The 13,759-nt window shown below is 40.3% G+C and overlaps 1 protein-coding gene across 1 annotated transcript; it reads left to right on the forward strand.

Annotated features, from left to right (window-relative positions):
• The first annotated feature begins 237 nt into the window (after positions 1–237).
• KCNS3 (potassium voltage-gated channel modifier subfamily S member 3) lies at positions 238–1,722 on the forward strand. The gene has a single exon (XM_074153520.1). The coding sequence runs from the start codon at positions 238–240 to the stop codon at positions 1,720–1,722; it is 1,485 nt and encodes a 494-aa protein (XP_074009621.1).
• Positions 1,723–13,759: the final 12,037 nt, after the last annotated feature.

A 13,759-nucleotide genomic window follows, 5' to 3' on the forward strand; every position in this document is an offset into this window, starting at 1 on the left:
AAAGCAGTGTTAAACCATCAAACTAATTTAAACTTACTTCTGTGAAATGCTGAATAATGGTATTCATAATTTCATTTCTTTTTTTTTTTTGTTATAGCATTTCACAGTAACCTGAGACGGAAAAAAGAATGTGTCACAAGACCAAAAACTAAATTAAGTGCTCTAACAGTATCTTATGTTCTTTCCAGGTTAAATGTAATCTCATTGGGCACCAGCAGTGGAACTCTTCTGTTCAAAATGGTTTATGGTGAATTTTTCCGCAGACCTGGCAAAGACGCAGAACTTATCAATTTGAATGTGGGTGGCTTTAAGCAATCAGTGGATCAAAGCACCTTGCTCCGATTTCCACATACCAGACTCGGGAAGCTTCTCAAATGCCATTCAGAAGAGGCTATTCTAGAACTGTGTGATGATTATAGTGTTGCAGACAAGGAATATTACTTTGACAGGAATCCTTCCTTGTTCCGATACGTTCTGAATTTTTACTATACGGGCAAACTTCATGTCATGGAAGAACTTTGTGTCTTTTCCTTTTGCCAGGAAATAGAGTACTGGGGGATAAATGAGTTGTTTATTGATTCCTGCTGCAGCAATCGGTACCAAGAAAGGAAAGAAGAAGGTCCTGAGAAAGACTGGGATCAGAAGAGCAATGACGGAAGTATAGACTCCTCTAACGAAGAGTCATCCATATTTGATAAAGAGCTGGAAAAGTTTGACAATCTGTGTTTTGGTGAAATAAGAAAGAAGATCTGGGTCAGAATGGAAAATCCTGCATACTGCTTGTCTGCCAAGTTAATTGCTGTGTCGTCCCTGAGTGTTGTCCTGGCGTCAATCGTGGCCATGTGCATTCACAGTATGCCAGAGTTTCAGAGGCTGGATGCCAATGACAGGGAGATTGAAGACCCTGTGCTGGAAGCTGTGGAGATTACGTGCATCATCTGGTTCACTGCTGAGCTAGTGATCAGGCTCATCACTGCTCCAAGTCAAAAGAAGTTCTGGAAGAAACCACTGAATATCATTGATTTTGTCTCTATTATCCCATTTTATGCCACATTGGCTGTGGACACGAAGGAAGAAGAAAGCGAAGATATTGAAAACATGGGGAAAGTGGTCCAGATCCTGAGGTTAATGAGGATATTTCGCATCCTGAAACTGGCCAGGCACTCCGTAGGACTGCGGTCTTTAGGTGCCACTTTGAGACATAGCTATCAGGAAGTTGGACTTCTGCTTTTGTTTTTGTCTGTTGGGATTTCTATTTTTTCAGTGCTTGTCTACTCAGTGGAGAAAGATGATGACTCATCAGAACTGCACAGCATCCCTGTTTGCTGGTGGTGGGCAACCATCAGCATGACCACTGTTGGTTATGGGGACACTTACCCGGTCACGCTTGCTGGAAAGCTGCTTGGCACCCTATGCATTATATGTGGGATACTAGTGGTAGCACTTCCAATCACCATTATTTTCAATAAGTTCTCTAAGTACTATCAAAAACAAAAAGATATTGATCCAGACCAATGCAACAATGATCGCAAAGAGAAATGTAATGACCTACCTTATTTTAATATTAGGGATATTTATGCAAAAAAGATGCACTCCTTCATTTCTAGCCTTTCTTCAGTAGGAATTGTAGTCAGTGACCAAGATTCAACAGATGCCTCCAGCATCCAAGATATGGAGGATGTTTATAACACAACATCTTTAGAGAATGGTACAGGAAAGTGAGTTGAATCACGTTCTCTTCCCTTTATTTCTCTTCTGATTCTTGGTGAATGTGGACTTACAAACTTCAGTGAATTTATTAAGAGCAGTTAATTCTCAGGGTACTTAACTCAGCCATATTTGGACATTCTTTGCTCTGAGGATGCCATAAAAGCTTCATTGTTTATATGAGGCTTTAAAATATGCCTCATATGGTGGTTTAGTTTTTACACAACTAGTGTTATGCATCTTTTGAGAGAAAAAGTCAGGAAAACAGTTTTAAATGTGAGATCAGTGTTTGTTTGGTTTTGGGGGGAGTTTTTTTGTTTTATTGTTTGTTGGGGCTTTTTTCCTCTGCAGCAACCTGATAGCTTATACAGAATCTGTTTTTATAATTTGCTGCTCTTCAGGTAGAGATATATTACAAACATGTAAGAACCATCACACATATCCATGAAGTTTTTACCTGCAAATACATCAGGAAAAAGAAGGAATTATGTACATTTAAAACATGTGGTCACTAACACATTTGTGTAATCTTGGAGTTGGGAAGCCATTTCCTAAGTTGGGGCAGAAAATGTATTGGTACATATTGTTTTTACTCCATGGAAGCATAATATTTATGAATTTCTTTCCAAAAGCACAATACATTTTTAGTTTGTTAAAATAAATTAATCCCATTGTGCCTATATTTTTCCCAATGTCCAGCATGGCCAAGCTCTATCAGGGCCTGAAAGGTCTAAATCACAAGTCCCATGATGAAGAGTCTGATGTAGGCAGGACAGGAGCTTATTGAACCGTTTAGCCACCTCTTCTGCCACTGTGAACCTGAGCAATTCTGGTGCCTGGAGAGGATCCTGCTGTGATTAAGACCACCCTGGTGGCTTCCCCAGAGGCTTTGTTTTGTGGGCACTGAAGCAAACATCTGTGGTGGTCTTTAGAAGTTATTGCTCCCTGCTGTCAGCACTGCTCCTTTGCTGGAGGTTACTGCCTCGGTGGTAGGAGCAAATGGGAGCAGCATCTCAGCTGCGCTGGTTCCCAGACCAGGGTTGTAATGCCAAGCAACAGAGATGTGCAGACATGCTCTTCTCTGCCATATTTCACCCATCAGAGATGTAGGGTGGGCACTGCATATGACCACCCGTATCTTAAACTATTTCAGCTCCTTTTTCTAAAGCTCATCTGTTGGTGATAGCAGCTTTTCTGGTTTGTACTCTGGGCTGGAGCGGTGCTCATTGCCTGGCAGAGTGCTGCAGCTCTGTGCGTTCCTCTCCTCTCCAGGGATTTCATATGCAGCCAGCTAATTCCCCTCTGGTTCAAGCTGGATCTTCTCCGGCTATTTAAAAGAAAAGCCAGCCCTCGAGCCCGGCACAAAGGAGTGCTGGAGAAACTTGAGGACCTTATAGAAGTCCATAGTGTTTCTGAACACTCATTTTCTCTCATTTGTCTAGTGACTAAATTAGGTGCTGGGCAGTGGAGAATCGAAGATACTGTGATGTTGATATTTTTCTTAAACAGAGGCTTCATTTTTTTATTTTTTATTTTTTTTTTTAATTGTTATTGGGCCAAATGCCGAAGCCCTTACTGAGTTTCTGCAGAAGTGGATCAAACTCAGTAGGAGTTGACTTGAAGACTGAGTAAACTCAGAAGATGGCAATTGATTTTAGCCTCTGAAGAGGGTTGATTTTTTTTCAGGTGTCTGCCAGGTTTTCTATTGCAAAATGCGTTAAGTCACTGAGGTGCACTTATATTTACTGAGGCACAGAGCTCTGACCTCTTTCTGAGATGGAGAAACAAAAAAGAATAGGATGGATCAACCTATACCTTGAAAAGAGCTGTCCCTCAGTACTGCTGTGCACCATATAGTGATGCGGGACTTAAAGAGAATATTTTGAACTTTGGAGAAACTTCAAAATTTGGCTTATTACTTGCTGAGTGTCGTAAGTGTATGTGATGCTTCACAGATAATTAAGGTTAATTCTTCCTATAGTTAGTGCAGGAATATCAAAAGGGAAAGTTAGCCTAAATGTGTTTTGTTCTTACTGAACAATTAACATTACAAAGAAGCAATGATATAAAATATTAAATATGTATGTGCATATGAATCCAATAGCAACCAGCAGAATAACAGCATAAAAATTACTCTCTGTCCAGAGAAACTCTCTTGGTAGTCTCCATTTAAAGATATATTACGTTGCCACTGAAATTCAAAGGCAATGAAAAATATTGTAATGCAACAAAAACGGCAAGAAATTTGTATTAAGTAGTTGAAAAAAACTCTGCTACTGAAATATCTCATTTTATATATCAAGCATTACCTAAAGATCACAGAGCATACAACTTTTTGTGTTAAATTGTAACGACTGGCAAGTTGTCATGAAATCGATAAGATCTTGATCAAACACCTGAATCAATCTTAAGGCTGTGACACTGTTTAAGTTCCTTTTTTAATGCATAGATATAACTTGCAGCAAGGTGAGGCATGTCTTTTGGAACATATCAGAAGGTAAAGTACATATCCATGTATCATGCGTTGTATGTTATTTTGATTTCCATGATGAGATCTCACTTTTTTCCAAATCAGTTCTGTCTTTAAAAATGGCTTTGTTGTTTTCTGTTCCCTTTCCTGGAATAAATCCAGCACCTTGTTTTCACATCGGTGTAACTGGGAGCAGGATGTGACCCATGTTTCACTCCAAAAGATATTCCCCTCAAGGCAGAAACACAGTCCTGTGTGTTTCTGTGCAGAAACGTGCACTGGTATGAGAGAGCGTCACCAGTCCTGAGTGCCAGAAGAAAGTAGATCAGAGCAAACACTGAGATACCGCATGTTCTTCCTGCCAGTAAAAGTTTTTAGTAGAAGAATTTACTAGTAAGAAATAAGTGCAAGAGGGGATTGTTTCTTATTTAATTTGTCTTCTTCCTTGCTCTACAGTTACATATATCATCGATGTGTAATATCAGTGTCAGCAGAAGGTAGATTGTCTATTACTTTTATATTCCCAAGCCACATGTTTTTCTCTTTAAAAACACTTCCTAAATTCTCTTCACCCAGCTGTTCTGTTTCAGATGCAAAAGCACAGAAGAGGTTACTGCTCAGATATGCATCACATTTTGTATGGGTGAGATTTTTTTGTCTTTATACAAAACAGTTTACTGGCACCTTATTAGTTTCTTTGTCTTGAAGCAGCAAGCGCTTCCCTTTTGATACCCAGTATTCCCACAGGAGCATCTGTCTTTGAAGCAGGTTTTCCTAGTGTAGCATAGGAAGACACCACTGCACCACGTTCCAGTTCCCTGTCTGAGCAGCTGCCACCTGGCAGGGGTGTCACCCAACTGTCTACAGCTCATGCCTTGCTGGGAGCAGGCTCTGTGGCTGCCACTGGTTTTCAGTGTGTGTTAGAAGAGGGAAAAGGCCAATGTAGAGGCATGAAACAAGAGAAACGGGAGAAGGTAAGCAGCTGTCAATCAAAAAGGGGGACAGAAAGCCTGAGAGGACCTTAGAAGAAAGAAAAAGAGAAAGAGGTTGACCAAAAGAGAGTCCTCAGTTGTCTTCACTCTATTTCTTATTTTTTCTTGATTTTTCTTCCCTTTCTTCCCCTTCTGCCTCGCATCCCCTCCTATTGCCCCCTGGCCTCCCTTCCCACCCAGCCTGTGGTCCAGCAGTCCTGTTTCTGTCCCAGAACGAGTGTCTTTCTGAGTCCAGAAAGGCATCTTTCATCCACCTGGATGGCAGCGGGCAGAACTTAGCAGGGATAAAATTAGTGAGCGTTCCTACTGTGTATATGAGCAGTGATCACCACACTTACGGGCTGTGCTTTTTTGTAAGAAAGGTCACAATCTGGCTCAAATCAATGAGTATAAACGTGAGCTAAACAAATGGCACTGCTGTGTCAGACCTGTAAACGAAGTATCACTTACGGCTTAGGTAGAAATTAGTGTCAGGAACCGTAATATGAGATATTACCATTTAAAAGCAGACTTCATGCCGACTCCCGTGCAAGTGGGTTGCTGTCAGGGAATGCTGAGAGTATCAGGCAGATTTGACTGGCAAACACAGTACCCAGGCTCACGGTGTGCCAAGGGCTCCTGACAGGCTGCTGTGGATTAATACATTTATTCATTTTCACACATTCCTAACATCTAGAGCAAGTGACAGAAAACCACTAAGCTGTGGAGAGTTTCTCTAATATTTTTTGATTAGCTGACAGTGTTTGTGAAGCTGCTAATACCTCTTCATCCAAAAGAGGACGTTTCTCAAACAAAATCAGAATATGCCTGTGCTAGATGTGCAATTTGTGACTGATGGCAGTAGCTTGGTCGCAGTCAGTAAATATTGCTGTCTGGCACTATATGGCTGCAGTGCTGTTGCTTGTATTTCTGAAATGTTTATGCTCTGTCAGTCAAGAGGCAGCAGATGCCATTAAAACCATCTCAGCACTTTCCTGCTGCGCAATAATTGTGGCGTCTCTTCTATGCCCAGCAAAATGCCATAACTTGCTGAGATCTCTTTTTTTTTTTTTAATTTCGCGTGTAGTTGTAGTTAATTTTTCATGATGGGCTTATGGTCCAAGCGCAATCTAGCAGAAGAAAAAGTCACTGTGTGTCTCTAGACAAGTTCCAAGACTTTGTTATTGACTCCACTCTGGGCATTGCCCTCCCACCTGACTGGCACAACTAAGGTGGTTCTAGGAGTGGTAATTCACTGTAGTATAGGCCAAAAACCATTACAGTAGTTAAGGAGTAAATGGCAGAGCTCCTGAGGAGTGAATATAGTTTATATGTAACTGTATATATACCCTCTGAGCAGATCTCATTTAGATGTATAATATAAAGACACTTTCTTTGAGAAACCACCTACTTCTCATATCTTTTTAATGAATATATTGGAGAAGGCAGTTTTAGCAGGTCCAGGGCTGCGGGTCAAGGGCTCTAATCCACACATACACCAGTTTTTCCCAAATTGCATATATCAGTGGGAGGAAGAGACTTTGCAACATCTCTATCAGACCCCATGACTATAAGCCAAGGAACTGAGTTCCCAAGCTGAGGGCCAGTAGTGGAGGAGAACCTTGACTGGTCCCGTATCATTGTTTCTTCAAAACTATCTCAAGGTAGAATCCAAGAAGGCATTACATTACAATGGTTTAATCTTTAGTTGTTTCTACTGCTTAATAGCATATATATTGTCTAAAACTGTAACCTATTTTTTATGGCATTCACCACTATTTCCACTTCAAATCCTACTCTAACTAGCAGATGACTGTCTTAGAGATTGGTATAGCCTAATTTAGTGTCATTGTCTTAGGATGTCTTATGAATCAACAGAGACAGAAAGACACCCTGGCAGCTTTGTCTTCACTGACCTCAGCTATTATGTGGCTGGTCATTCGGGCTCTCTCCGTCAACAGAAAAACAACAGGCCTCCAAAGGAGACAGCACGTCCATCCTATCTATACTGTAGATGGTTCCTATCTAAAGATGGCTATCCAACAAGCGTATATAATTTAGTTATTTTAGATGCCTGGCCTTTAGGTAGCTGAAGTTAGATCTGATGAGTGCTGGATGACAAGAAGCAGGGATGTGATTAATCCTCTGGTGGTTCCATTCTTCCCTTCTCAACACTGCATGTGTAGGAAGGACTGTGTTTCTGATGTAGGCATCTGAACTTGGGTGACATGAAGCCAGACACTGGAATTCATTCTGAAGCCTGAAGGCTGGTCAGTGATTGCCACTGGTTAGGGACTAATCCAGTGTAATATTGCTAGAAACAGCTTTCTGCACAAGAAAATTTTCCCAAAAAGCCATGCTAGTTTGCTAGAGTCTGTAATGACCTGCAAGTTGAAGTTCAGTCTCCTGTAGTAATTAAAAAAAAAGAAATCCCACATAATAAAATACCAGAGGGAGCAAACCGTTGTTGGCAAAGAGGCAGGCACAATATGCTGACACTACTTTTGTGACCCAAATTTGCATTTTTTCTTGGCTTCCTGTAAGCCATATAAAATATTCTTACTGTGCCATGTGTTGTAAAATCTGCCCCTGTGCATATAAATATATATGTATATAAATATAATAGTGGAGCCAAGTCCTGGCATTACAGCTGCGGAGCTGGAAAAAAAATCTGGGCTTGGAGAAATTGCAGAAATATTGTGTAGTTGCAACTGCTGTTTTAATGTAACAGCTGCCTCAGTGGTGAGGAGGAGCAAGGGACCGTGCACGAGCACCGGTATGTGGGCTTCCCTTTGTTGCTTTACACACTTAACACTGAACTCTTGGTGGAGCTTATAGGCTGAGGGACCTCTAAAGCCTTGGAGACTGCTCAACAGACCCTTCTGGGACTATTAGGTTTGTGGGAAGATGTCCCTAGAAAGGGAAGGTGAGAAAATGATGAGGTCTGTATGAAATGAGCTTTGGGGAGGTAGAATTATATCACTGAATTTGCTGTCACCACCCTCCTGTACCTGTAAGAGACCCGGGAAAGAAAGCAGTAAGGAGGAAGAAGTTCAAGGTTCAGATATTTAGCAGCAGCCATTTGGAGGCTACTCTGTGTTGTGTTAATCCAAGGGCTTTTACTGAATCTCAGGTCTGTATATAACCTGAACCCATTCCATTAGCTGGAATAATATGTTGTCTTCCCACAGGCTTTGAGTTGCAGGTACAATATGTCCTTTTCTCTAAGCCAGTTGCTAGATGTGATGCTGTCTCTGCCTTTCATGCTGGCTGGAGTTTGGATGTTTCTGAAATGTTGCATATGCTATAAATCATCCTTGCAGCTTCTGCCCCATTTCCTAGAAACCTGGAAACTACAAGCATGAAAGAGTTTAAAACAGTTTCTCTAGTCCAATATTATTTCTTGACAGCATCAAATGCCATGCATTTCACAGAAAGGGATTTACCCTACTCCTGAACTGTGAACTTTAGACTTTAGGTATTTATATATTTTTTAAATCAATTATTTGAAGACCAGCTTAGGTCCTGAGACAGGCAGATAGATAAGTTTGGCATTTTATTCCAGGTGGTGTAACCCCAAGTACACAAATAAGTATCCATTTCTTTGGCTTTTGGAAAATGAGGTTGCAGTCTTGCATTTTTAGACTGCGGATATTTGGAAAAAAAATGTGGTGAATAAATAACTTATGGTGCCAAAATGCCAGCTGAATGCTCGTTGAGTGTACAGGAATTCCTTATGAACCAGAAGGATGGTGGTGTCTGACAGCATGGCTTCATAAGCCTCTTGGGTGGAACGCAAAACACATTTTTTCTTATTTCCCTAAATATTTCAGGAAGGGATGGAGTAACAATCTTGCTGTTCTGTTGTGATGGAGAGTGTTGAATGAAATGAAGGGCACACTGAAATCTAGGCGGTTAAAAATGAACATGACTTTTTTATAAACGCCCCCCCTTCCCTCGGGACAATAATTTTTCATGTTGTTCTAACTTTTTTTTTTTTTTTAAAGGCAAAAACATAACGTACGAAAACCTCAGCAATATTTTCCCTTGCTGGATATTTTTAAGATTAAATTATCTCTAGTTATAGGTGTGGAAAGAGAAATAGCTGGTGGGAAGGATGTGGGGGGTGCTTGAATGTTTTATGATTTATTTTGTAATTCAGTTCTTTTGCCTTTGTCATCACACATTATTGCATTAACATTTTTTTGTATTAACTGAAGAATCAAAATAAATAATAGACAATTAATATTTATCTGGAGATTATTTTTTAGATAATTGAATCTGAAGGGAAAGATAGGGTACGGAATTTCAGTCTAATGTCAAATATAACATTACAGGGCTTGAGAATGAATTTAAAACTCATCAGAAGCATTCCTAAGCAACTTACAGATTCATGCATAGGTATGGCACATTTAATGTATCTCAAGTAAAAAACCTAAAGTTCTGGCATCGTTCAGTGAATGAAAGGTTAATAGAAATTCAGGTATTAATCTGGTTCTGATCTAGTTGCAGCTTTTGGTGCAGTAATGTACTCTTGGCTTTTAGACTGCCTCTGCAAATGGGAGGCTAGTGCTTTGGGTATTTTATATATCTGGACGTATACAGACTGATTGGACAGCTGTCAAAGCGTTATTGTGCAGGCTTTTAGAAGTCTGGCACCAAAGGTAACCTCTGTTCATCTACCGTGCTGGCACTCGCGGAGGAGTTGCCGCATTCCAGGGGTGTGCGGTGCATGCAAAGTGATTCCATTAGGCAGTGCAGCACAAGTATGCAAGTGGGAACGTGGGTCTTTGCCAAGGGTGCTTGCAGCAGAAATGTTGGGGTTTGTCAGCTTGCTTTCACTGTATTGTCACCTGCTGAAAACCTCTATGTGCCCCATTTAATGTTTAATTCATCCCAAGAAGATTTAGGGTATCTGGAAAGGGTTTAGAAAACACAAGGGTTCCTTGAAAACTAATACTGAGATGAGGGGGAAAAGGTGGCTCAAAGACTTTTTGCCCTGGCTCTTCTGCCTTGTTGTAGGACTAATGACAGGTCAAGGATTGGAACAGGCTGCCCAGGGAGGTCGTGGAGTCTCCCTTCTCTGGAGGTTTTCAAGACCCGCCTGGATGCAGTCCTGAGTAATGTGCTCTAGGCAATCCTGCTTTGGCAGGGGAGTTGGACTAGATGATCTCTAGAGGTCCCTTCCAACTCTGACAATTCCGTGATGTAATTTCAGTATCCAGTTCCTTTAAAATACAGGTGACTTCCCCATCACAAATCTAGTTCAACCTACAAAAAACTACTTGCAATAAACCTCACATGGGCTGATTTATTATTTATATTTGGATGGAGGAAAAAAAGACAAGAAAAATGCATGGCTTCTTTGTGTGATGAAAAAAGGCAGGTGAAAATATTTGAATAATAACTCTCATGGCTAAATAATTCCACAATTATCAGAGTGATCTTTGATGGATGAAATCGTCAAAAAGAAATTATATATACACTTGAGCATTAAAAAAATAAGGACAGAAAAGAAAAATTGCTGACTTTTTCCTGTCTCTGACTCCTTTCTGAGATACCTTTCTCTTGGCAAGTCAGATGATGAACCACTTGTTAATTAAGTGGTCAAAAAAAGTAGCTGAAAAAGGAGTTTGGAATCCAAGACAGCTGAGTGTGAAGGAAGCGACCTCCGTGATCAATCCTGTCAGTTTTCGACACCTTAATTAAAAGTTATATTGGCAGTGTAAAAGGCAGCTCAAGTGCTGCGAAAGTGGACAGCTGAGTGTTTTGTTGTGGTCATTTGGAAATAACGGTACTGAAGGGAAGGGGATCCAATCCTTCTTCCACCAGGAAGAGAAAACTGTAGGTACTGCAGTGCAGACAAGGATGGAGCATCAGGGACAGATCTGGGTTGGCTCAGGCGATCACTCTCATGGTGGAGACCAGCGGCTTTGGGCTACAAAGGATTGGGATCTTCCCTTGCGGCTTTAATTAAGGTTTCATGTGATCCTGTGCCAGCTATTCTGTCATCCGGCACTTCTGGTTTCCATTGCATCTTTTGCCTCTCTTTCTGACATTTAAGCTATGTAGGACGGCAGTTGTCTCTCAATCTATACCCGTCTTCCCTAGGGGGAGTGTGGTGGTCCAAAATGGGGTGTTGATTTTGAAGAAGACCTTGTGTTACTGGGAAAGTGGTGACTTGATTGTGAAGAAGTGGAAAAAGTTGAGGTCTTGTTGGAAGAGCTGATTTTAGTTTTGGCCAAGTTGTTTAAAATAAGCTGTCTTTAATGAAATGTCTAAGGAAAAAAAAAGACATATTATTATGGGGGGAGGAGAAATAATTGTCCCCTGTGCTGTCCTGTCATAGTTATATAAAAAATATTATAATTTATTACAGCAAACAATAGATTTTTCTATTTGGTTACTAAACCAAATTGTTTAAAAAAAAAAATCCATAATTTGAGACCCCTTGAGCTTTTTTTTCTTTGACTCAATGTTTCATTTGATTTTGAGGGGTTAATTCTTTTGCATCTAATTAAATTTAGGCTGGTTTGACATCAAAAAAAAAGTTTCACAATGAAAAAGTATTTTTTTAGAATATGTTGAAATGCAACATTTCAGCATCTTTGGAAACAAGATGCTCTCAGAAAATTTCACAATGAAATATGCACTGTTCCAAAATCCCTCCTGCCTTTTTTGTTTTGTTTTTGTTCGGTTTGTTTGTTTTGTGGAAAATTCCCACCAACTGCGGGCTGGATTCAGAAATAAAGTCAATCTCCCTGACACAGCCTTTTTCAATGAATTTTCTATTCACAAAAAAATTGTTTTCATCCAGTTTTAGCTGTATTCTTTGGAAAATGCTTATTTTCCTTGGAGAATTCAGATGGAGCAAAAAAAAAATAAAAAATGTGTCATGTCCGTGATTGCTGTCACTGATCCATTGCCTTCCCTTGATGCGCGTGACACTCAGGTGGTGATTGGTAAGGAGAAATGAGTTGTCTAGTTTGCCCAAGACAGAAAATAAAAAGCAGTTACAAGAAAATCACATCCTGAGGAAGGAAATGAGCCCATTTTAACAAGGTTATGAGTGAGAGCTTCGTTATGAAGCACAAAAAAAGAAAACACACGAAAAGCTTGTTGAACCTCATCTGTTCATGTGATTCCTTTGACGGGAATCTGACTGTGAAGGCTGATCAGAGAGAAAATTGTTATTTCTTTTAAGTAGTAGTTACAAATGGATAATTATGTTCTTCTGCAATAAATGGTGAATATGTTTTGAATAGAGCTCTTTCCAGTAAATAAACTAGCATCAACCAATAACTGCTTAGTGGCTGGTGAGTAGAAGTAGTGTACTAAAATGGATCGGTAGGCTCAAGAGAGAGATTGTTATAATATTATTATTTAATATTTATGCTGTTTAGTCTACAGAAGAGAAGGCTCGGGCAGCTAGAGCAATATTAATGTATGTGAAAGGCTTTTGTGAGAAGACAAAGCATAGGGTTTTTTATTTTTTTCTGTACTGTTTAGGGAGCAAAGGAGCTCAGCTCAATCCAGGGAGAGTGAAGATGAAGGGTTGATGATAGAAGTGGCTCAAGAATTTCTCCTGCTCCCCTGCAGCCCCTTGCCCAGCCCCAGCTCGAGATGCTCATTATCTCAGTCATGTAGATATAAATCTGTCTAAAGATAGGGCAGTTTGCTCCAGTGACCCAGGTTTAGAAAATAATAATTCACTGCTGAGTGGGTGGAAGGGAGCAGTGAGCCTGAAAAGTTGAAAAGGCCCTGGATTGCTGTCCTCTTGATGGAGAACCAACTCTTTTTTTCTGTGACTCCATAGTTGTGGCAACAGTCCAAAATTTTGTATGACTTGTCAGTTTGTTGGGCATGGGAAAATTTATTCCATGGAGGATCTGACTCAGTGGCTTCAATACGGACTTTGCTGGGCTACGTATCTGTGTCACAGAGGTGTGCGTGGCCTGAGAACTTGGGGTGTGGTGAGGAGAAAACAGCTGGATGATGGGACCCAGCCTTGTACATTTGAATTGCTGTTGTGACTCTGTCGTGGACTTAAGGGAAGAAGTTGATATCCTCTGTGGTGGTTGCCAATATTTTCCCATGGTTTCAGTGGTGGAAAAGGAGGAAAGACCTTTGGGGAGGAAACTAGGAGTACATGTCAATAGAGAGTGAAATAACTTCTTACTCGGTAAACGGGTCCTTGGGAGCATGACGGAGAGACAGTGACAGTCTGCCATGAGCAAATTCCAAGGCTGCTATCAGTCTTTGGCATATTTTTCTAATTTTTCTTGATACAGATCATCTTGATGTGTCAGCAGCCTTGTAAGGAAGTGCTAAGAATTCCATTTCATGTCTGATTTTAAAAGTCAAAGTGCAAAGCAGAAATAATCATCTGCTTTGTGATCTGTTTGATTTGTCATGCGTGTATTTTCATACAGTACTGAAAAGGTTTTTCTTGTGTGTTAAGTATATTTGTTATCAGATAACTATTAATATTTTAATTATATAAATAGAGGTGAGCTGAACTACTGAAATGAAATCCTGATCCTTAGCTACACAAGACATTTTATGTCAGAAACAACATATTTTTATGGCTTTGAATTAATCTTTCTTTTCC

The sequence above is a fragment of the Numenius arquata genome, chromosome 9 (assembly GCF_964106895.1).
Source record: "Numenius arquata chromosome 9, bNumArq3.hap1.1, whole genome shotgun sequence".
NCBI lineage: Eukaryota > Metazoa > Chordata > Aves > Charadriiformes > Scolopacidae > Numenius > Numenius arquata.

Excerpts from the sequence above, each read along its gene's own strand:
- KCNS3 (XM_074153520.1), top strand. The coding sequence starts at position 238 with ATGGTTTATGGTGAATTTTTCCGCAGACCTGGCAAAGACGCAGAACTT.